At 37.3% G+C, this 26,421-nt stretch overlaps 1 protein-coding gene across 1 annotated transcript in view; it reads right to left on the reverse strand.

Moving 5' to 3' along the window:
* Window positions 1-26,421, reverse strand: part of KCNK2 (potassium two pore domain channel subfamily K member 2) — a 201,536-nt gene that overhangs the window by 86,380 nt on the left and 88,735 nt on the right. The window contains exon 6 of the mRNA XM_067564966.1: window positions 9,635-9,749. Within this exon, the coding sequence (XP_067421067.1) occupies window positions 9,635-9,749 (115 nt within the window). The remainder of the gene's footprint in view (window positions 1-9,634; window positions 9,750-26,421) is intronic.

Below are 26,421 nucleotides of genomic sequence, written 5' to 3' on the forward strand. Positions count from 1 at the left end.
ATTACAAACCATGATTCACCTGTACATATATTTTTTCCTGCTTTAACATCTCAATAACTCTCATTATTTTTTCTTAGCTAATAAACCTATAGAATTGGCTGCAGGCGTTGTCTTTGGGGTAAGATCCATAATACTAATTGATCTGGGACTGGGAGAAACCTGATGTGGTGTCATTTTTGGATTAAGTGACCATTATCACAAAGTTCAGTTTGTCTGGGTGGCAAGATAGGCTAAAGAATCTAAGGGGGTTGTCTATGACTCCATGGTAAGGCTGGTATAGTGGTATAGTGATCCAGGAATTCACATTTATTATTGGCTTGGTGAAATCTTATTATAGAACACACCACCAGCTTGGAGAATCTGCCCTGGGCTAGGCACTCACAGTTGTGAGTCACTCCAGGCAGTGTGGCAACTTTCAAAAGTGATTAGCAGCCAAAAGCTCCTTCTGTGATGGTTATGGTCAGATTTTCAAAAGAGCATAGCCCCCAACATACTGAGCTTTTTTGAAGAATCTGGCCTCATATAAGTACTTGACTCAAAAGTGAAGACAGACAACTGTGAACAACGCAGCACAGGATGGTAGGTAGGTTAACATGGTCAAATCAGAGTTTATCGACAGCTTACCCAGGAGATCTTCAGTCTACATAAAAGTGCTTTTATAGTCACCTTTAATAGACAGACACAAATTACGACTCAATACCACACACCTTTTTTTATATTTTGTAAAGGAAATAAAGCATAAGATTGTTCCACTTGCTCAGATTTCTTCCAGATGCAAAATCTTGTATTCCTTTCCCTTAGAGAATTTGAGGCTCTGGTGGTTAATTTTACCAGTCCTGATACAGTTACTAAAACCAAGAAATAAATATATGGGGTATTATTTTACTCATACAAGCATCCTAAAAATAACTTGGCTATATTTAGCATTCATTTTATACCAGTAGTCTTCACTTTATGAATATCAATAAGCTTTTGAAACTGCAATTAAATTGGACCTGCAGGGAAAGCTCAAAAACTTTCTGTTGCTCAGTTGATGGATAGAAATCCAAATACAGGCAATTGAATCCACTTGCACCAGCATCAGCTTACTAAGATGTGAAAATTTCAAAGTTCCATACAGTGAAAATGGGAGACCATCTATTGTACCACAATTGATATTTAACATGATAGCAATAATTTAGCAGACCTATATGTACAAAGTTGGATTTCCCTGTCACTGTTCCCGAGGTAACTGAACCTATCCCTGCGTCTCCTTTCCCTCCAAAGTCTGGCTCTTGTTCCCGTTTGAGTCAGACTGCTCCTCTTCCATGCTGCTTGATCACCAGCAGGTGAGCATTGAGATCACACAATTGTTCCCAGTTCCTGTGCTAAGCATCACAGTTGTCTATAATACTGGGGAGCTTCAATTACCAGGAAAGTACTGTTCAGTCCAAGGATGGAGCATGCTCAGCACAGATGGAATCTTTCAGGAATTTAGCTGCCAAATTCTTACAAGTCTCTACTTAGCATGTGTAAACTGAGATTTTTTCAAAGGCTGACGACTTGGTCAAATGTGGGTGATTTTTACAGGAACAGCAAAAGGCATGTTCCTAGCAATGCAGTCACCTCCTGTGCCAAATTTCAATTCCCTGCTCTCAAGCATGAAGGTGTTAGAGCTTTTCAATGAAAGTTGTAAGAATTTTTTTAACATGGCAAAACAATTTATTTTTCTGTAATCTTACTTTCATAAATGGCTGAACCATTTTTACTGAAACTTTCCAAAAACACTCATCCTGAGGCTGACACCCAACATGGAAAATTTCAGCCAAAATGGTTAAAGTTTGGTTAAATTATAAGTGACCATAAATAGGGTCTTATAATGGGAAATGTTGGGCAACCCTAAATATAGACAGCACTAGCAGCTCCATCTACAATACATTAGAATAGAAGCAGAGATCTCAGAGATATATAGAAATGAGAAGACAGTATCTATAAAGCTATTTAAGACCATGTTTTATGTAAGAACTGGGGTGAGCGGATGGGAAGGCACACAAAAAATTAAGCTAAAGAAAAAACTGAGTGCTAAAGGCATGTAAGTGGTATTTCTTTAAACAAATTAGTTCTTTATGTTATAATTATATATTTTTAAAGATAGAAAAGTGCATTGCTAAAGAGCAGAAATGAGGCGCAGAGAGTGGGTTGTGTGGAGCCCTTTGCAAAGTAAGAGGTGGAAGGACGCAACCAGTTCCAGCTCCTAAGACCCCTCATCCCCCAGCTTCAACCACAGCAACCACCTATGAAATGTCTCTCATCATCACATACCAATAATATCATCTGCTTCTCTGCCACCTTCTGCCTGCATTACCCCTGTGAGGATTTGCAACAAGTTACTCTCCTCTTCCCCCCAGATACATACCCCTGTCTGAAGTTCTGTTACCTCTAATTAACCCTCTGCATTTCCAGACCAGTAGTGGAGGGAAGGCACACTGCTGTGGTTTGATGGTGCCTTAAGGAACCCTGGATAGGAAACTGAGGAAGGTTTCCTGTTTGGCAAACTGCTATAGGTCACATACCTCAAAGGCCACAATGTAGTAAAAACTAAATAACTTGAGGAAAAGAGAAAGAAGAATCTGAAGAGAAACAAACGGCCAAATCTTCCCCTGGTGTGAGCCCACTACAGCAGGAGATTTACAAGGGGGATGAATTAGCCTTATTATGTGGCATATGTTAATTCAAAGTAGACAAGCCTAGAAAGTGTTCCTGAATTCCTTGTCAGTTGAAATTTTCAGTCGCATAAAAATGAGTAGTAGAATGTTTTTCTGACAAACATCTCATACAATCCTAATCATATTCAGATTTCCCTTTGTAATTTTGTCTCGTAAGGTAGTGTTCAAACCTGTATAGAATCATACATTTGTTTGCTTTTTTTTTTTTTTTAAGATACTTTTATACCAATTCCTTGTATGAAGTTAATTAATCTAAACTTGTTGCTTTCCGACAATTGCAACATCCTATTAATCTTTGACAGCCAGTTTCTATAGCTCTCAAGTAGAGTGGTTGAAAGAGGAATGCCCCAGAGGAATTTGCATCTACAAAATTTAGTGCATTTATGCCAGTTTTGTTCAAGTGATAGAATTGTATTACAAAGGTCTGAACTATGGCAAGATGAAAAAAAATCACATAACAGAACATTTCTTGGACAACTGTATTATTTATTATTATTATTATTACTATTATTTAGCATTATGAAGTCTCAGTATTTATAACCAGGTAAACAAATAACAGTACTCTTGAAATGTAACATTTATGCTGATCCTTAACAGCTTGTTTATGTTAATAATATAAATAACCCCTCTTATCAAGGCTTGTTCGAGATGGTGTGGATGTTTGGACGGGAGATAAGTGTGGGTGGGAGGATGTTACCTCATCTGTTTCATTTAAATGAACTGCACTACACACTTAACTGCACTCCACACTTTTGATGTTGAGTAGCACCAAAAGTGAAAAAGAAAATAATTTGATGGAGATGAGTGGATGATACTACTTGGTCCGGCTGAGCCAAGGAAAAAAGGTCATTTGCAAACTCTGATCTCTGCAATGACTATTTGACATTATACAATATGTTGCAACTGTAGTGAAAGTCTGCCAGCAAGGACTGTTAGCAGTAGCATTTTATAACTGAGTCAAATCAATAAACTACATAATACAAGTTTTTTTAAAGTGCTGATTTCACAAAAAATACTATCATCCACAGAGCTACATTCTTCCACAGAGCTACAAGTAATATTCTTCATGATGAAATTGTATTTGAAGCTATATAGACCAGACATCTAATTATAAATGTGAAATTGCTAAATTTAATTTGGTCTGCCAAAATGCTAGTTCAGATCTGTAGACTAACATGATCCACTTTCTAGAATGCCAACTATTCTTTGCTAATTGCAGCTGTTTCCTAAAACTAAATTATTATTTTTTTAATCTGTGCTTTTTATTTCAGGAAAATATGCCTATTTCTTTATGCTTTCTGATAACACTGATATCTGAAATAAGGGTGTGGGGTTTTGGAACCAAAAAGCATGAGAATTTTAGTATTACAACGCAGTGTACTGGAAATCTAAGTTCAATATTGTCATGGCTGGAATCAGTACTCACATCAGTGGCTTCAGGCATAGGGATATGCATTTTTACCCAAGACATCAAGTTTCAGCTGCACATAATAACTTTAGATGGCCAGACAGACAGAACTCACGTTGATGAGAAATGTAGAGGCTAGTGAAAAAAGAGTGGAAAGATGACTGAGAAAATAAGGGAGAGAATGAGATGAAGCAATCTGCTTTGTTGACTTGGCCAACAAAATTCTTTGCCTGGGGCACCAATGCATCTAAAAAGTATACTCCAGAGCTCAGAAGTTACCTGTGGAATCATTAGATTCCTACATAAGGAAGGACAGTTCTCTTTAAAAATAGGAGGAATTTAAAAATAGGAGCTGGGATATTTGCAGGAGCCTAAGTGCATTTTTTCCTTATGAACAGTGTTACTGATGGACTTGTGTGATGAGAAAGCTGTCATAAGGAAAAAAACAAGTGAGCCCAAGGGACTGCAGAGAGTCTTGAAACTTCCACCTAACTCGTTTCTTTTTACTTTTCTATATATATGTCTGAAACTGGACTTCTACAGAAAGAGTTTTCCTCTCCTCATCTGCTATCCGGTAGTGAATTCTCCAAGGCCTAAAATGTAAGGATTCTTCTCCTGGAGATGGGCCTATTACTTCTTTTCCTTTCAGCTTCCTACCAAGAGTAGGCAAAACTGAACGTAGATAGACAACAAAGATTGTCCAGAACAGAAAATAATGGTGAAAAAAGATTCCCTCTACCCCCACACCCACCATCCTCAATGCTACCTCCAGTTTTAGGTACTTATTAACTTATTTTGTACAAAGGTCCTGGATAAGGAATGTCTGAATAGCATAGTTATAATGGAGAAAAGAAAGATACCTTGTATTTTTCATCATCCATAGTTCCCTAGTGAACTATGGTCAAACACTTGTCATAAGTCCTCTTTTTTTATATATGTCCCTCTGTTACTTACCTATTTTCCCTCTTAAAATCCTATATAAAACTAAACGGGAAGACATGAGCCCCAGGCAGGCCACCATCCATTCTGTGTGTATACCCAGAAGGACCTGATAGTTTCCAGTTTCTTTGCCATACCTGTAAAAAAAACTTGCCCACAGCAACAATAGAACACCAGTGCTAGCCACTGAGGTCCCTTCTTGGGCCAGGGTCTCACACTGCTGTACAAAGCCAAGACTAGTTCCTTCTGACACACTTCCATGTCACCTTCCCTCTACTTCCCATTGAACATCAGCCATCTCTGAGCCATCCCCCCCACCACACTCCTTTATGGTCCATTCACGCTGGCTGCCATGCTCAATTTGCATCCTGATCTCCCTCAGCAGCTGAGACTACAATTACCCGCTGGCTTTGCATCAAGGATTTCTGCACCACTCGCCATTCTGCTGTTGGCAATAAGGCCCTTCATTCCCTAGTCTATGGGTGATGCTGAGCTGTGATTCCCTCAGTAAGACTCCACCAGCCCATGCTGCACTTCTGTGACAGTGGATGCAGCCTGTCAGACACAACCAGCATGAAGGGTTCCGACATTCAAAATCTGACTCTGCTCAAGGGATGCAGCAGAGACCACATGGAACCATGGCACCTGCTTCATTCTGCTTCCCTTCTCACACTCTTTTGCAAAGCAAAGTCACCTATTAAAAAAAAGACTAAAGTTGAAACTTGTAAAAGTGTTAAACTCTAATCTTTCAAATAAATATCGAAGTACAGTCTCTGAGGTGTCATCTTTGCTTTCTGTTGATTGGTTACTAATTCAATCATTTTGGATACCCCAGTCAAAGAGCCATTAGTAAGATTCCACTGCAGTTGCTTCCTTCTCCTCTCTGTCCAACCTCTCTCACCTAACTGCATACTTCAAATGAGAATTTCAAGTAGCCTCTAATTTCATTTCCAGGTTTGAAAAAAACGATCACTCAAGGATCCAGCTGCAATGCACAGAGTTATAAGTACATGCTGATAGCCTGCGCTTGCTTTGTACACACCATTCTGGGTTTAAGTGAATCTGAAACTTTAAGTGAAGTTCAAAGAATGTGAAACCACATGAATCAACAGCAGCTAGAAAATCTGTCAAAATTGGCATGGTTTGAATAGCTCTATCTATCGATGTACTTATGTGGCTCCATCACTTTACTATTTGAATTTACGTAATTTGTAAACTCTTTTCCCCTTTAGCCTTCTATTTGTGTGGCAGAGAAAAAGGTTCAACCACCATGATGAATCCATAGTTATAGGGATTGTTAATCCCTCCAGTTAAGTGGTAACTAATCTATTTGACAGTGATGGACAAATATATAGCAGAAATTGTACCTCGAGAGAAGATTTAAACAAAAGTTCTATAGAAGCAAATCTTTCACATCCCTTAAGACTTCTGAGATGCCTAGATGTTACAGTGATGAGTGTGGTATAAATGATTAGATAAAGATATATAGAGAGGAGCAATTAAGAAAATCAGAGACTGTGCTGTCAGCTGCTATACTTAATAGCTATAATTTTCAGTAAATGGTAGTAATACCTTTCTTATGTACTCAAGTACATGGCTGAGGTATTGCTTCTTATTAAAGAATGAACAAATATAAGAAAATAATGATAAAGTACCCTCTGGAATTCTGCATATACTATCTGTAATGTTTGGTTGACTCTCATGAAAACTCTTTGGGGACGTCCATAACCTGCATTTTCAGTCTCATGAAAATTTCAAATATCAAGTTAGGTGACTGCCATCTGTTCCAAAATTGGCAGGAATGCCTCAGTTTCCACAGATCTGCTCAGAGACAGAAAGTCCTAAATGTATTTCACGGCCTGTAATATAAGGACTTAGTATCACTTGATGACATGTCATCATGATTTAAGGAGTCAAATCAAACACTCCACTACTTTTTTGCAAGACCAACAAAATTGCAGCAAAAAAATTACACTAGTTCTGACTTCCTTACTTCTCGCAGGGTTTTCATGGCAGCCAAACTTTCAACACACCACAAGCACCCTGCTCCATCATCCGTTTGCATCTCTGTGTCACTGTAGGAAGTCTAATGGGAGTGGTGTCCAATATGTTACAATGTAAAGCCAGGACTTTGGGAAGAAATAGTTGTACATTTCAGAAGTGATGATAATTTCTATTTCTTACTTCAATTTTGTATTTCGTTTATTAATCTAGGACTGATTAGAAAACAAAAGAACAAACATAGTTCTTAATGTAGAGCCTATATTACTTAGAAACAAAGATAAGCACTTGCTCTCAGGAAAGAGCTGGTCAGGAATTTTCCATCAGTGGACAATGCAGTTTCTTCAAAATCTAAATTTCAGTAGCATTATTTTGATTTTGCCAAAACGTTCTGATTATCTGTTGGGAAAAGTTTTACAAAATGTTTAATTTTGGGTCATTTCAACCCATATCTAAATATTTGGGCTTATTGAACTTTTGAACCCAAAATGTTGCATTTGAAGTCAGGTCAGCATGAAACTGCATTTCCCTGTGTGTGGCACATTATCTCCTTGGCGATATGCAATTTTGAGGCCTAATGCCCTCATTCTTTCATATGGGCCAGGCTTCCTCTCCAGAATACATCTTCCCTCTGTCTGAGCAGGATGGTACATCAAGGTAGTCATATTGCTGCTGGAAAGGTAGCCCGGCCCAGAAATAATGGCCACTAGGGAAGAATGGGGGGATCAAACCAGAACTACAGCTCCTATGTGCCACCATAGGAGAATGCAGTTTAATGCTGAACTGAATCTAAATGAAACATTTTGGGTCAGTTCAACAAACTGAAACAAAACACATTTAGATTCAGGAATACCAAAATATTTTGTTTTGACAGAAAATGCCAAAACGAAATATTTCACCATTTCCAAATCAATTTTTGAAAATCTGTCATTCCATAAAAGTCTCTGATATTTCAGCTTTTTGTCCTGATTTGGGACACAAACAAAAGGTTGAAATATCAGAATTTCCTGCAGGAAGGATATTCCAATTTAAATCAGCTCTATTCAGGACTGTGCATCCTGGTTTATTTGGAACTAAATGCCTTATTTCTTCCTATTGTTTAAAATATTCAAAATAATAGGAAGAAATAAGGAGTTTAGAAAGAAAAGCCTAATGAACTAGAGTAAGTTCTTTACCAATTCTAACTCACACTACAACTTTAAAGTGATATTCATTTGAGGCAAAAAAGCCTATTGATATTAGATAACGAAGGGTGACTCAAGGCCAATTTCATTGCCTTGCTTCCCTTGCTTCTGTTGGCACGTATTAGATTGAAATTTATATTTTTGATCATTTCTTTTAAGTTTCACTATAGGTGAAAATCTGGACCCATTGAAGACAATGTGAATTTTGTCATTGACTTCAATAGGCCAGAATTTCATCCTATGTATTGTTTTGGTTGTTTGAGACTTGCCAAAATATTACTTATATGCACACACATTATTATATATATACATATACACACACTCATGTATACACACAGATATAAACTTACAGACAATAAATATAAACTTACAGATAATAAATAGAATATAAAATGCACCTATATGTAAAAAAGGAACTCAAGTTACCATATTAAACACATTTGAAGAGAGCATTCTTTTCCTGCAAGAAATTTATGTAAAGATTACATTACAATCAAATTTTAAGAGTACTAAAATGATCTACATAATTCCCTACACACTGAATATATAATTTTATTTTTTCTTTAAATTTATAAATATTTTATGGGTGCCCATTCTATCCCCTGAGGCTTTATCCCAAAATTTTAAATAAACAGTAAAACAAAAAGGACCGCCCACTCATAAATCATTAACTAGGTTATAAGGAAGCTGCTTTGTCTTGAGGTCAGAACAAAGAACTTAAAAGTCAAATTTTGCTTTTATTTACACCTACTCAGCAGAGCAATGGCTCTTAAGAGTTTGAAAGAAATTATTTAACTAGGTTGCCAACTGCTGACTAAGCATGTGACCACGGACAAATCATCTGACAGCTCTGAGCTTCACTGAACGCTACAAGAACTTGCTGAAAAGCAAGTTGTTGCATGCTAGTCTGACTATCAAAACCAGTTTTATAATGGAGCTAGTAAAGTTTAACTGAATCTCTAGAAATTTCTCATCTCACTGGGAATTTATACAGGACAACAATAAAAATGCATAATTATAGAGATCTGCAGCTCCGCATATCACAATGGCTTAATGCACATATTTGCTTTAAAACATCTAATATTGAGCTATTTTGATAATACAGCTACTAAATCAAAATATTACTTGCTCCTCACAAAACTTTTCCTCATTCTGTTAAAGACATATCAGAGAAATGTACTATCTCATACTTTTTTCCACCATTAACAGGTCACTTATACAGCCTGCATCTCTGAAGGAAATTGCATATTTCTATCCCTAAGGCTACATAGTAACTCTATTATAAATTAAAAGATTTGCCATAGATACCATTAATCCCCACCACCACCCACGCACACGCATATTTGAAATTAAATTACAGCTCATGTACTGGAAAAATATAATAAGTTGTGTCCTACCTATGGTGGTAATAACAGTGCCAGCAAAGAAGAAGGAACTTCCCAAGTCCCAGTGACTGATTTGAGATGTGTTTCTTAAAGGTATGATTCCTGCATTTATTGCTGCCACTACTTGCTGCAAGTTTAAAAAGATACTTGTCAATATTCATGAAACATAAGCAATGAAGTTAACATACATTATGCAGTAGATTCACAAAGACAAAGCCACTTACTAGATGTAAACAATAAAAAAGAGAAAGACTCACTTATGTCAGATGGAGTTTTGTCATTGACTTTAATGAGACCAGGATTTAATCCTTAGAGTAAATCTCAAATATAAAGGACCAGTTTCAGCAGTCCTTGATTTCTATTAGAGTTTTATTGTGTCAGGACTTCACAGTTGGACCTCAAGGCATCAAGGGCTTGATCCAAAGCCTACTGAAGTCAATCATAAGATCCTTACTCACTTCAGTGGGTTTTGGATCGCCCTAACTAGATAAAACAATTTGAGTTAAGAATTTAACCCTTTCTCTGCATGCAGAAAAATACATATTACATGAACACTTTAAATTTAGTTTCACAACTACTGTTCACACTGACTCCATGGAACTATCTGTGAGTAAAGCAAGCAAGATTTGTACATAGCTTTAAAAAACAGAGCCACATCATCCCATCAGCTTTTAAAGGAGAAATTCCCACTGATAAAGTATGTCCCAGAGTAATTGTATGGTAGATAAATTCCTGTTAATTAAGAACATTCATAGAGGATAGAAAGTGTAACAATTAAATATATTTAATTGTATTATAAGGTTATTAAATCTTCAATATTATAACCACAAATTCAGAATTAAATACTATACAATAATTATCCATATAAGTCAACCTCTGGATTTATACTATTATATATTTAATACAGAAAATTATTGAAAATATATTTCTCAAACACATCAGTTCTGGCAATGGAAATTAATTAGCACAATTTTTGTGAAATTTATAATTTCACAAAAAATTCTCAAATCCTGCAGTGTTATCTCACTAAAATTTCTCTTCTCACAAAAAAGAAAATGTCCCTTTGTAGCTCTCTAGCTCAGACACATACCAGTATTTATTTTATTTTTAAACATCAAGAAATAATGCTATTTTAAAACTTACAAAACTTTGTTATGAAATATAAATTAAGGGTGTATTCTGTAACATTTACTTAAAGCAGAACAAATTTTACAAGTGATCCTTATACTGCTAATTGGTGTTTCAAAAACCAACAAAGAAAAGTGCAATACTGAAGTGAATATTTTAACTACCTAAGGCCTAAGCACAGGCATTGTGAACTAAGCTATTCCAAATACTTATTCCTGAATAGCTCTCCATGCGGACGCTCTTCCAGAATAACAGTGACCTTATTCCAGAATAATATAAAGTGAAGTAATTATTCCAGAATAAAATCACTTTTATTCCAGCACAATATATGCACACAGGGGAATTATTCCAGAATAGAAAAATAATAAGAGAAGAACTATGCTGGAATAGTTATGCCAGTCAATGTCTCCCATGTAGACAAGGCTTTAGAGCCAGCATGTTCAACTCGCTACTTTCAAAGGTCAGTTGCTTGAGTCATAGCCATTAGGAAGCCCAGAACTGCAACTATATGTCTTTAAAGGTTTTAAAGGTTGCTCTAAAAATAGCAGTGGCAGATCTCAAAGGTCTGAAGGTCCAGATGCTTATCCACAAGTTTGGATGCCTGTCCATAACTTAATTCTTGTCTGCTTTCCCCACCATAGTGTTTCATTTCACAAGCACCTGCTCCTGTGAGCGGCTGCATCCTGACCGCTCAGACGACAGGACTAGGTTTTTGCAATATGGAGCACCAGAGGTGCAGGCTTTCTGTGCCCAGCCTCAAGACAAGGGATCTCTTCCCCCATGCTTCTGAAAGACAAGTTGTACAGGCACAGCTCCCCTCCCCTCTCACAGTGCTGTTGTGAGAAGTCAGAGTGACCCTGGCTTCTACACTAGGGTGGAGCTGAGATCAGAACTCCAGTGGCTTGCTAAACCACAGCTCTCCCCAACTCTGTATCAGAGAGAAGCGATTTAACCCCTAGTATTGGAACAGGGATGACCAGGAAACATTAACCTCCTCCTTCCTCACCTCTCATCCCCCAAAGAGACTCAGTATATTTTTAAAGATATGGCATACTATTATTAGTAAATAATAACAAATAGTAATAATATCTAGCTCTCATATAGTGCTTAATTATAAACCCCATTCATCACATATTTAAAATAAGAAATGGAGGATCCTTAAGTGAAGACAAGGGCAAGATTGTCCTTTTGCTTAATACTGATGTAAATCAGAGTTATACCAGTGTAAAATAGGTGAGAGAGGAGAATGAGGTCCAATATCTGTAAATTATATATATCCCTATTGACAGTGCTCAGAAGACATATTAATTACTGTGACTTAATATTCTATTTATTGGGTTAGGGCATACATATAGAATCACAGAAATGTAGGGCTGGAAGGAATCTCAAGAGATCATCTACTCCATCCCCCTGTGCTGAGGCAGGACCAAGTATACCTAGACCATCCTTGAGAACTGTTTGTCTAATCCATTCTTAAAAACCTCCAATGACGGGGATCCCACAAGCTCCCTTGGAAGCCTATTCAACAGCTTAACTAGCCACTAATCTGATTACTTCTTGTCCCACTGTTGGAGGACACGGTGAGAAATTTTCACAGTCCTCTTTACAACAACCTTTTACATATTTGAAGACTGTTATCAGGTCTCCCCTCATCCTTCTCTTCTTTAGACTAAGAATGCCCAGTTCTTTCAACCTTTCCTCATAGGTCATGTTTTCTAAACTTTTTATGATTTTTGTTGCTCTTCTCTCAAATTTGTCCATAGCTTTCTTACAGTCTGGGACCCAAAACTGGACACAATGCTCCAGCTGTGACCTCACCAGTGCTAAGTAGAGCAGAACAATTACCTCCCATGTCTTACATACAACATTGCTATCAATACATTCCAGAGTGACATTTACCTTTTCGCAACATCATGCTGTTGACTCATATTCAATTTGTGATCCACCATAACCCCAAGATCCTTTTCTGCAGTACTATTCCCTAGCCAGTTATTCCCCATTTTGAATTTGTGCATTTGATTTTTCCTTCTTTAGTGAAGTACTTTTCACTTGTCTATATTTAATTTCATTTTATTGATCTCAGACTAATTTATCAAGATCATTTTGAATTTTAATCTTACCCTCCAAAGTGTTTGCAACCCCTCCCAGCTTGGTGTCATTCACACATTTTATAAGTGTACTTCCTACTCCAACATCCAAGTCATTAATGAAAATATTGAATAATACTGGACCCAGGAGAGACCCCTGTGAGACTCCACTGGATATGTCCTCCAAGTCTGACAGTAAACCATGGATAACTGTAATATAGTTTTTCAACCAGTTGTGCACCCACCTTATAGTAATTTCATCTAGATCATATTTCCCTAGTTTGCTTTTGAGAACGTCATGTTGGACTGTATGTGAGGTAATATCTTTTATTGTACCAAATTCTGTTGGTGAGAGAGACAAGCTCTCACCAACAGAAGTTGGTCCAATAAACGATATTGCCTCACCCACCTTGTCTCTCTAATATCCGGGGACCGACACAGCTACAACTACACTGCATATGTGGGACTGCTTCAAACTTTACTAAAGTAAAAAATATATCATATCTACTGCTTCCCCCATCCACTAAGCCAGTTACCTTGTCAAACAAGGAAATTAGATTGGTTTGGAATGATTTGTTCTGAACAAATCCATGCTGACTATTATTTATCCTCTAGATGCTCACAAACTGATTGTTTAACAATTTGTTCCAGTCTCTCTCTCTGGGTAGCAAAGTTAAGCTGACGGGTCAATAATTCTCCAAGCCCACTTTTTTGTCCCTTTTTTAATAACGATAGTTCAGATAGCAAATATATCAAGTAAAAAAAATTCAGAGTTCAATGCTGGTTTGCATTTGAACAATACAGCCTTGTACGCTAGCACATTCTGCATTAGTTAACAGCAATGCGTGCAGCTGCAACTATATTGGTATTGATCACTGTCTAAATGTTAGTGTTTAAAAGGCACAAACTATTTTAAGCAATATGTCAAAAAAATCTGTTAAACTAATTTAGTTATACAATAAGAGTACAATACAAATATTCCTTTTGCTATTGGAAATTTTGCTGTAGTACATTCAGTACAGAACACACTTAGAGATGCAGCATGGTTTCATTTCAATGTGGAAGGGTTTTGATCATAAATCCCTGCACCTGGAAATGAGAACATACTCCCTACTGTGTATGTTATGTGGTAAAGCAGTAGATCAATACAATTTTATGGAACTGTTCACGTTTAATTGTGGTTCATTGTCTCATTCTTTCCTGGTACTTCCACGTCCGTCTCCATCTGTTGTCTCTTGTTTATACATAGATTGTAAGCTCTTTAGGGCAGGGACCATCTTTTTTGGTCTGAGTTTAAACAGAGCCTAGCACAATAGGGTCCTGGTCCGTGACTAGGGCTTCTAGGTGCTACAGTAATACAAATAATAATAATATTACCAATTGATATAAATCCACATAGTTCCATTAATTTCAAAAGTGGGGATATGGTTCACAACATCCAATGAGGTCTTCAACCTCTCTCTTTTTAATGCCTCTACCCCACTGACCACAAAATTACCTAGAACCATAGTTTTCCAACTTTTTAGTACTTACAGATATTTTGGCTCCTCACAACAAAATACCTTTTTTTTTTTTTTAAACTGACTCAGGACACCAGATTCAAGAGTTCAAGACACTAGATTCAAGAGGGACATTAGAGTTTGGACAGTTTTGTGACTTTTTCCAACTAGATACTGTTTGCTTAATTATAAAATCCAATCTAATCCAGGTTTTTTCAAACTATAACTTGAAAATATGGATTTGTGGTATGTTTGGACACTGCCTAAGATTTTAGCAACAAGAATGGGCCTGTTTCAATCTCCACAGTTGCACAGTGATTGGTTGAATCTCTGATAGCACCAGACAGAAGTCATTTTCCAAGTTTAAACTGTTTCTCTGTTTAATTTTCACAGAAATCATTGCTGAAAATCCAGACTCACGGAGATAACTGAAAGCAGCACTTTCATAGTTTCATCTCTGAGTTCTTCGCACTCTCCTTTAACAGAAATCCAGGTCTTCAGTGTGTGATCACTTGATAATTCTAAAAGACTTTCTTGAGCCAAGATATTTAACATCAGAATGGAATCAAATGTTACCAAGAACAGGTTTCAATCCAGTCAGTATCTGGAGATTCATGTTCAATGCCAGGAAAACATTCATCAAAATGGGAATGCAAGCCAGACAAATTAGTTAATCTTTGGTCTTTAATGGCATTTTGATTACTTTCACTTTTAAAAAGTCTGATAACATGAAAACATCTCAATAACTCACTTTTCAATGTGACATCACCAAAGACAAATTTTCTTCATGAATCCCTCAATTTTCTCTTCTATATCTGGTATATTTGTACTCCCGCTTTGAAGTGTTATGTTCAGTGCATTCAATTTGCCAAATATGTCCACTAGGCAAGCTAACAGTCAAGAAGTCCACATTACATTACATGTGGAACGTCTGTTTTCCCAAGGGAGAAATTCCTGTTTCATCACGCAATTTGAAGATGCGTTGTAACACTTTCCCACACGACAACCATCAGACTTCACTGTGAAACAGAAGCTATGTGTGCTCAGAGCTCATCTCTTCGCACAGCATACTAAAATAATATGTGTTCACTGCCTGGGATTTTACAAAATTAACATTTTAATAATAATTTTAAGGGCCTCATGTACTTCAGGTTGCAACTTCTTTGATACCAAAGCTTGGCATTGAATTATGCAATGCGTCCAAATTTCTGCTGATGCCACTTTCTTTACTTGTGCTGCAACACTGTTCTTTCTGGCCATGGCTGTTGCCTCATCAGTGAAAAACCCCACATACATAGCCCAGTTAAGGCTTTCCTTTGCTATGAATTTATCAAGTATCTTGAATATTTGCTCAGTGGTTGTTTGGGTTAGGATTTCTTTGCAAAACAGAAGTTCTTCAACTACTGCACCAGCTTTGACAAATCTCTCAAGCCACAGAGACTGAGCCATGTGGGCTATGTGTGTGGATTTATCATGCAGTGCAAAATACTGACTCTTCTTGCCTTGGTCTATCCGCTTGGTCTATCGTGGACATTTTCTGCAAGGTCATCAATGCATCGACAGATGGTATTATTTGAGATAGGAATGGTTTCAGTGCCACGGCTGCATGTTCGCCACTCATAATTCTATACATTTATTATTGCTTGTAGTAGAACTGTCTTGCCTATGGTGTGTGCTTGTTTGCATTTTGCAATTCACCTGGCCACTATATAAGATGCTCCTAAGGCTTTTTGAGGAGCAATTGTTTCTTTAGACATGACTTTTTTCCTGCTTTAATTTTTCTTGTTTCTGAAGAAAAAAATCATGGTTCTTATTTACTAATTTTGGGTGTTTTGTTTCTAAATGTCTCTGTAGTTTCCCTGACCTAATACTTTCATACACAAACACTTGAAAATAAATGGTACATTGTGGCTGTAGACTTTCCACAGTAATATCAGACACAAAAATCCAAACATAATGTAACCATTGTCTCCTTTTCTTCCTTTTTGGCTTAACTTAATTACAATCACCTTGCTCAGCTGAACATTTGCTACATGGAGGCTTAGCACTTGGTAAAAATTATTCTATTATGATTAGTTTCCTCCCTCAGACCCCTTCCACTATCTGCTGGTTATGGTGCTGCAGCTGCTGCTGGGACTGGGAGCCTCTCTGTGCTCTCTGCTCTAGCAGAAGGCTTTCAGTCAAGAGAGTTTCTGCTGAATTCTCTCTGCTGAAGGCTCCATGCAGAAGCAAAGGACATAAAGAGGCTCCCAGTGCCATCAGCAGCATAACACGAAGACCCAGAGATAAGGGTTTTTAAACCTAATTTAACAGTCTCTACTTTAGAAAAACAAAACAGAAAACAAAACAATGGGCATATCAGTAAATTATATTTCCAAACACCTGGCGTTCCCCCATGAACAATTTGTGGCTCCTCAAGGGAGGGATGACTGACCGTGGGGGAAGCACTGACCTAGAATACTAGTATAAAACTCCCATTGACTTCACGGGGGCCAGGATTTCACCCTTCATGTACAAATAGCAAATTATTTATTGTCAGCGCTTACTTATCTTTGGTTCTGTTTTCCATTTTATTTGTCAGTCTTCTGCCTTTTTCCTTGACTGCTGCCTTGCTATAACAACAGTGAAGGCACAGCCATTTCATTTGTCACAACTCTGGCATGACATTGCCATCTTTACTTACAATTTCTTTTCCTGTCAACTTTGTCCTTCATTGGTGCAGCCCTACTTATCCCTAGTGTAATTAAGTCTGTGTATCTCTAACAGTGCTGTATCACTTTCCTTAAGCCTGAAAAAGTTAGAATCATGGAAATTCTGTATAAACTGTACTTTTATCATCACTGACTCCAATTTATTCCATTCAGCCTCTCAGGATGGTTTACAAGATTTTAGTATGAAGGTTCCTGGATTACTACTGTACAATAATTGTAAAATGTGGCAGGCTTAGTAGACTAAATTATTGGTTTTGTGTTACCATAATTCAAATTCTGATTTAAAACTCACCTCTGCTGCAGTGCCTATAAATGACTCAACAATAGCTAGGCAATTGGTGTGCTGACACTTCTGCTTCTTTAGGTTGGATTGTTTCCCTGTTTACCTTGTCCTCCCACAATTTATTTGTTTATCCCTCTATTACTGTCTCATCATATGGTACAGATAGATTGTAAGCTCATTGAGCCAGGAGCTGTCTGTTTATTATGTTTGTGTACAGTGCCTAGCACAATGAGACTGGATGAAGGCTTCTACGTGCTACCATAACACAAATAAATAATAATAATAATAATACCTGAATAATATTCAGAACAGTTTGTTCACAACTGACTGTTCTTTAATTCTTTTCTCTTTTTTCATGGTTACATTTTGTTCTATTTCTTGGTGGTAAAGAGAATTGAGGTAAAATTTTCCAAAGTGCCTAAGTAGCTGAGGACCTTAAGGCCCATTTTCAAAAGCAACATAATCATCTTAGGAGCTCAGCAATTCATGTAGGGCTCTAAGTACCTATGTCATTTTGAAAATGGGACTTAGGCTTCTAAGTCATTGAGGAACTTTTTTGAATTTTTACCTGAGAGCTCAGTCTGTAGCTTTTCTGCTTGAAGTAAGAGCAGCGGAAAAAACAAAACATTGTCACCTTTGAATACCCTTTTAAATTCAGTGTCAACTTTGAATTCCCTTTATAATTTTAGAATTTTTTTTCTTGAAAATACATTGCATAATCACTAATTCATCATTTTCATACAACACCACATTGGGATCATATAGGAATCTGTATCTAGAATCTGTCTCATGTTTGCCTGATTGGCTACTATACACAACTGTGTGAATTTACTGCTAAAACTAGAGATGAAGTATCAGACTTCCAAAGCAGCAAATACAAGACAATTTTCCTGTTCCAAAGTTCCAGTTAACCAGTGTCTTCAGAAAGCAAAAATGGGGTAAATAGTACTAAGGGCAAGCCGTGAATATTTGCATTTGTCTGTTCTAGCTGCTATGCATTTATGAAATGATGTAATATATAATCATGAGTACTCATCAGAAACAAACTCATATTGTTTTAACTGTAAACAGCTCTATTATAGCACTGCACCCATAGGGCTGAGGAGTTAACTCCTTGTCTGTCTATTCAGAGATAAAAGTGAAACCTTCTTAAAATATCTTTCTGTTTAAATATAGAAAACATACTGTTTTGTTCCCACTGATTTGTCAGCAATCAGAAAGAAGTAGCTTGTGTTTCCTGGCAGGACATAAACCAGGGACCCAGTGCTAGGAATAGTAATGAGTCACTACCCAGACCCAGGGAGTTTAGCAGCATGTTGAAATCAGCAGGTGGATCCCCTCAGAATAAACTAATGTCCATTGAGAAACTGGAACTGGACCGGACTGTTGATAGGTATCTTTTACAGGAGATCAAGTCCAAAACCTGCCTATAATGCAGACTCCTCTACACTGTGGTGCATCAGGGATACAGGCAGAAATGGCATGACTTGACTACGGAATGAAGCAGATAATAGCATCTGGAAGTTTATTTTTAGCAAGAGTGGACTAGACAGGCTTTGGGAAAAGGAGAGGCAGCTGGATGGAAAATAGAGAACAAGAGAAGGGTAGAAACAAGAGAAGAAAAAAATAGAAATAGGCCCCAATTCAACGAGGTGGGACAACTCACATAGTTACAGTTAAGACTGTGCTGAAGTGCTTTGATTGACGGGGCATGCATGGGGGTGGAAGCACAAAGTCCAGTACCTGGGCTTCCATGTGTAAATTGCCTTAATCGAGACACCTCAAATTGTTTCCAATACTCATTAAAGAAGGCATCTATGCCCTTGCTATTTGCACTTCCTTATGATCTTCAAACCTCAAGTGCCCAGGAATGGCCTTGTATGTAAAAAAGCTGATGCAACTGCAGTTTAAATCACCAAAAGAATATGCTGCAGCATCAGTTTTTTATATGCAAAGTCCTTCAAGGTTTTCAAGTTTGGAAGGATTGTGATGCATAAACACCTGCTGCTTGCAAGCTGGGAACCAGCCTGAGCATGGTGTGTTGTTTTGTGTGGTGTAGGGCTGTAAATGTTAACAGTCACCCACCTTAAATCTTTTGGGAAATGAAAATTGCCTGCATGGTAGCTGTGCAAAATAGAATATCCCACAGAAATACTACCCTTAATTTTGTGGTTAAAAGAAATTTATAAAAACTGATCTAACTTTAATAAATTAAGCTAATAAACCTCAGATTTACAAAGTATATTTCAGGACCTAGAAAAACCCTATATATCAGTCAGTGATACATTATGATATCTCCAGAAGTGACACAGCAAGAAGCTTTTAAAGCTTTATAATACCTGGAAGGGAAATGAAAAATTGTACTTAACCATTTTAACTGCATAATAGTTTTCTACTGAATCTGAGAGGTTGCATCTGAAGGAGCCTATTTGGCTAAAATTAAGGAACACCTTTCAGAAACTGCAACAGAATTGGTTTCCTGGGCCTCAAAGACAAGATGTGAAACAGAAAGTCAATTAAAGGAGAGGTGCAGTGTAATGTAAAATATATTCTAGTTACATCTAATTTCAAACAGGAGTAAACAGCAAAAAAAATAAGTTTTTAAATGTATCAAATATTTTTAAAGAGGAAATTAATCAAACAGGAAGCAGATATCATGACATTCTGGTGATAAAAATTAAGGCACAAAGAATACAGCTCTAGTTATCACAAACATACTAAGTTTTCTCAGAAGACAAAGAGAAGACAGATTCTACCCCAAGGAGTTCACAGTCTAAATGGTGAATGCATAGACAAGGGAGATTTTAACCAACATAAGGTCAGGTTGAAAAGAGACATAGGTGATGGAAATATGATTCCAGGGACCTGCTAATCTGTGCAGGTGGATCTCTGAGCCCATGGACAACCCTGTGCAGATCACATTGTGGGAATGGGATCATATTCCATTTAGGTACATCCAGGTGGTTTGCAAAATATTTCTAAAAACATTAACATATTTTTTGTAGAAAGTCAGTTTTCAGGAAGAACCTGCATACTTTGAAGCAAGCTGGAATTCTGTGACAGAGTCCTTCACTACTATGGCACTTTGGTGCAGCAGACTGGAGACTCTGTGGCATCTTCATTTAAATTTTAAAAGTAGGTTTTTACTGAATTAAATAAGAAAATGAATATTACATCAGTGCCTTTGACCCCATGTTTTTTATTTTGATATTACATTCCCCACCAGTTTGTGATGTGGGATAAGCATATTTGAAGGATGTTTCTGCTAAAAGAATCAGCAGTGAAATAACATTAATATTACTAACATGTTTAGATTTAAATCTTAAGGTATCTTTAGTTAAAGTGTAATCTATAGGTTTCAGAGTTAACTTACTGAGATGACTGGAGCAGTTCACACTTCTCCATGATATTATTTCAGCCTGTGCAGGCTCCAGCAGACACATTAGCATTGTGCTCTGTTCAGACATTAGAAGGAAAAGGAAATGGCAGAGTTCCACAGCATCAGAGAGGAAGGAATGAGCAAAACATCATCTTCTTTCACTCTAGCTGAGTCCTAGCATCCATACGTATTGTTTGTTCCCCAATGCTATAAAGCAACCCAGCTGTCAGCCCCTAGAAATCCGCATTGGCTCATACCCCACTCGTTGGGACATACCAGTCTAAGATATTTTAACTTAGGGATGAAATTTCTTTTATTTACAACATTTTAATGCTTATGTGTTAAATTATTTCTCACGTAAATATGAACAGATTTTGTTGTTGTTGTTTATTTTATAAGGGCCTTCCTTAGAAACTGAGCTGCAGTTAATTAGGTAGCATTTAAATAAAAAGTTCTTCTCATTTCTCCAATCAGTTTTCTGTTTGGCAGGGGATGACAAAGTAGGGCTCTTATTGCCAAGTTCTCACTCTACTCAGGCATCCCAGAATACAATGCAGTGCTGACTTCATTATCTCCCAAGAATAACTCTAAAGCAAGGAAGCAACCTATGGGCTGGGAAGCAAATCCATTTTTCCCAATAGACAAGTGTTTTTCTACTGTGTTGAACATTTTCATTTTTATAGTCTGTAAAGTATATATTCTATAGGATAAAGAATATTTGATATAAAATAAGAATACTAGCAATGGTAGAAAGTTGCTGAATACTCAGTTCAGTTGGACTCACCTTTCCCCCCTTGACTTTCTGCTCTTGTGTTTATTGCAAGGGTATTGTCATCAACCCAATGTATACTGAAAAGTCTGTGTAGAGCAAGAACTCAGCATGTTAATGACGGCAACTACCAAAAAAGTATACATACATATATATTTATATATATCATGGTAGTATAATATCACATGAGGATAAGTCAAAACAGGCTGATCATTAGAGATGTGTATTGCCCAATGTCTCCAAAACTCTGTTCCGGACATGTATGCACAAGTACATCAGAGGATTCTATCAGGTACTTTGCAATGTACTCTGTGTACCTGAGATTGGAAACATTTTCAAATTTTCAGCAGCAAGTATACCATAGGGAACAAGCCTAAACTAGAAGTGAAATGGAATTAGATCTAAATAGATTTTTTTCTCTCTCTGATTCCTATAGTTCCAGTTGCTAGATTATTCCCAGGTCTACACCAAGTTCTGACAGCGTAGAGCTGAGTGACAGAAAGACATACTGAAGGAGGTGTAAAGGGTCCTCAGTGTAAATGAGAATCAGGCCCATATAAGTATACACACAGGCATATAATTTAAGTAACACCCACACATTTTAAAGAACATCTACTCTTTTATTCTGTTATATGGCAATTCTTTGTTAAGGTTGGCCCTACCATACAACGTATGATGCTCAGGCTGAGCAATAACAACAACAAAAATACCTCTCAGGTTATTTACAGAGCTTTTGTTCAGCCAAAAATGACACGGCAGTAAAGTCTCTGGCCCCATTCTCATCATACAGGTTAGTAATCTGTAAATTCTAAATATGATTTTAAAAAACTGAACAAAACATAAGCAAGGCAGATCTTGCATCCCTAGAGTTCTCCATCCTGATTTCAGCAAACCTGTCCATTCTCTCCTGATATTAGCTGAGTCCCTTTTAAAGACCCTCACAGCTGAAACTTGGATACCCTAGGTTTTAATCCAAAAAATGCACTGCTATCTGGCTTTTTTGTGTCTCTTCCTACAGTGACCACTAAAAGGCAATATAAAATATGGTAGCAAGCTCCCCTCTATCCTATCACATGCTGCTGTACACTGCCATTGTTTGTTTGATTGTTGCCATGTACAACATATGATAAACACATTGCCTGTACTGTTGACTTAGTTAGACTGGCCTAAAATTACACTGAACCCAGCATCCAGTGTTTGAACCCGGACTCCACTGACCACAGAGACATTATGCCTATGGTTGTGCATATTTTAATGCCTTCAGTATTTATGGAATATCTAAAAAATTATTATGCATCAGCACTCAGGGTCACACATCATCTTGGGCAGCTTTTTATCACGATACATATGTTTCACCAAAAAGTTGTGTCCCATTTCATTAACCTTTTATATATTCTAAATTGCATAATATCTGTCCATTTTCTCATGCTTCATATTAAAGCATATAGAAAAGTGGAACACATTTCACATTCAGTATGGATGAGTGAGCCATACCCTCCCGTGAAACTGTAAAAAAGATAGTCTTCCAGGAATTCAAAAGCCAGCCAAGAAAACTGTTGGTGCTGAATAATCAGCGTTAATTCACAATCTTGTTACCACAAAAGAACTGCTGTGTGGGTTTTTGGATGTTTTCTGATATCCTGGCCTGAGTGAATGAAAGTCAAGGGACTTGTGTGTTATAGCAAACCATGCAGCAAAGAGGAGTTTTTATTAGAGAAAAGGGAAACTAGATGGATACAATAGTCTAGCGAATTGTGTCTGGAGACATAAGTTCAAATCCTTTCTAAACTGAATTTGTACTCTCAATCTAGTCCTCCTAGTTATGTTCACATCACCAAACCACTTCATAGTTTAGTAGGATTGAGCCCAATTAGAAGCTTCTGATTTCAGGACTGGCCCAGAACTAGAATAACTAAATTATGCAGGTCAGAACTGATGTGGTTTGGAAGACTCTTGCATCATAAGCTGTCTGAACTCTGGCTAGCACAATGCCAAACCAGACTCTGAATATCTAGAGCACTAAATTCAAAATGAAAAGTTTGTAGTATTTCACTACAGTTTGAAGTAAAGGTAAGGACTAAAGAGAATATTGTAATGTGAATGCTGTGTAATTTTCTTCACACACAACTAATCATTACAGCTACCTAATATTCTAGTATGCATTATTTCCAGCTATATATCCTTCAGAGGATTCTTTAAGTATCATTCACACTGATGTGACTACTTTTTCTTCATCACACTCACTATTTTTGTATTCACATAAACTAATCAGAATAGAAGTAATGCTATATAAAAATTGTATTAAGAATCAGACAAACTCAGAAAAAACAAGTTATTTTCTTCAATAATTTAGTACCTATGCAAAGTGCCAGGTTGACAGCAATGGGGTATGAAGTCTTCCATTTACCCTAACAAGATGCACAGCATTATCTTCCCACAACTTTCAGACCAAACAGACCTTAACTGTGTTCTGGAAGGACTCTCGCTAACTGTGATTGACAATTCAGTTTCTGTACCCTTCATCTTTCCACTGAAAGTGATGAAAAGGGTGCCAGCCAGAGGAGTAGCCAAACAGTACCAGATTTGATCTGGAGATCTGTACCCTAGCAATTGGACTGAAATTGCCATTTATTTTATATAGACCACCAAATCGCCATTGGATGCTGATGACTTTTGCTTATCACCAACCTGGACCCCTGGACAGAGAACCATATGTGATGAAATTCCAAAGCACATCTGGGTGAATTTCAACAGCCAAGTTGAGGCCAAGATCCTAAGCCAGCATAAGACAGGATAGCTCCAATGAGCAAAATTGGCATAGAGCCACTGAAATCACAAGTGCTGCACTAATTTACATCAGTTGAAGATCTGTCCCGAAAACCCTTATTTCTGTGAGTTTACATCTGATCCACAGCATTATTATATCTACTGTATAATATTTCTTAAATGATTGTTTTACAGTCTGTTGATGACAGTACTGAAACATATATATTATGCACCAAGATACTTCTCAACTTTGTTCTAAAGTAAAAAGTATTGTAGGGCACAGGGAGAAAGGAACAGCTTCAATAACTTTAAAAGGTTTAAAAGGTTGCCATTTTTGGAACCCAACTTGGCAAAAAAAAAAAAAAATTCTCAAACCATAAAAATTTTCCATGTTTTACTTACTTTAACTTAAACTTTTAAAAAACCCATAATTTAAAACAACTTTGGCAAATCAAAAATCCACCTTAAAAATTTGCAGTAAACAAGTGTCTCTTAGACTTTAAGGCCAGAAGGGATCACATGATCATCTAGTCTGACCTCCTGTACATCATAGGCCACAAAATCTCGCCCACCCTCTCCTGTAATAAACCCATAACCTCTGGCTGAGTTACTGAAGTCCTCAAATCTTGATTTAAAGACTTCATGTTACAGAGAATCCACCATTTATTCTAGTTCAAACCAGCAAGTGAACTGGGCCCCATGCTGAGGAGGAGGTAAAAAAAACCCCAAGGTCTCTGCTAATCTGACCCAGGGGAAACTTCCTTCCCAAGCCCAAATATGGTGATCAGTTAGGCCCTGAGCATGTAGGCAAGAGCTATAAGCTAGACACCTGTGAAAGAATTCTCTCAGAGCCCTCCCCATCCAATGCCCCATCTCCACCTGCTGGAGATATTTACTAATAGCAGTTGCGGATGGGCCATATGCCATTATAGGCAATCTTATCATACCATCCCCTCCATGAATTTATCAAGCTCAGTCTTGAAACAAGTTGGGTTTTTTGCCCCCAGTACTCCTCTTGGAAGAGTGTTCCAGAACTTCACTTCTCTGATGGTTAGAAACCTTCATCTAATTTCAAGCTTAAACTTATTGGTGGCCAGTTTATATCTATTTGTTCTTGTGCCAACATTGCCCTTAATTTAAATAACTCCTCTCACTTCCTGGTATTTATCGCTCTGATATATTTATAGGGAGCAATCTTATCTCCCCTCAACCTTCTTTTGGTTAGGTTACACAAGCCAAACTTCTTAAGTCTCCTCTTGTAAGGTAGATTCTCCATGCCTCTGATCATCCTAGTAACTCTTTTCTGCACTTGTTCCAGTCTGAATTTATCTTTCTTAAACATGGGAGACCAGAACTGTACACCGTATTCCACATCAGATCTCACCAGTGCCTTGTATAATGGCAATAACACTGCCCTACCTCCACTGGAAATACATTTCCTGATACATTCTAGGATTGCATTAGTCTTTTTCACAGGCACATAACATAGTCCCATATAATGACACATAGTCATCCTGTGATCAGCCAATAACCCAAGGTTCTCCTCCTCTGTTGCTTCCAACTGATAAATCCCCATCTTATAGCAAAAATTCTTGTTGTTAGTGCCTAAGTGCATGACCTTGCACTTTGCACAATTAAATTTCATCCCATTTCTATTACTCCAATTTTCAAAGTCATCCAAATTTTCTTGTATGACATTCTAGTTCTCCTCTGTATTGGCAATACATCCCAATTTTGTGTCATCAGCAAATTTTATTAGCTCATTCCATTTTTTGTGCTAGAGTCATTAATGAAAATATTAAATAAGATCACTTCCAAGAATGACCCCTGAGGAATTCCACCAGTAACCTCCCTCCAGCCTGACAGTTCACCTTTCAGTACGACCTTTTATAGTCTCTCCTTTAACCAGTTTCTTACCCACCTTTCGATTCTTGTATTAATCCCCATCTTCTCCAATTTAACTAATAATTTCTCCTGTGGAACTGCATCACATGATTTACTGAAATCCAGGTAGATTACATCTAATGCATTTCCTTTTTCTAAAAAATCAGTTATCTTCTCTAAAAAAAAGAGATCAGGTTTGTCTGGCATGATCTTACCTTTTGTAAAACATATTATATTTTATCACAATTACTTTTTACCTCTATGTCTTTACTTACTTTCAGAATTTGTTCTAA

Source organism: Emydura macquarii, unplaced genomic scaffold (genome assembly GCF_026122565.2).
Source record: "Emydura macquarii macquarii isolate MOO-44397 ecotype Brisbane River unplaced genomic scaffold, CSIRO-AGI_Emac_v2 contig_2676, whole genome shotgun sequence".
NCBI classification, from domain to species: Eukaryota; Metazoa; Chordata; order Testudines; family Chelidae; genus Emydura; species Emydura macquarii.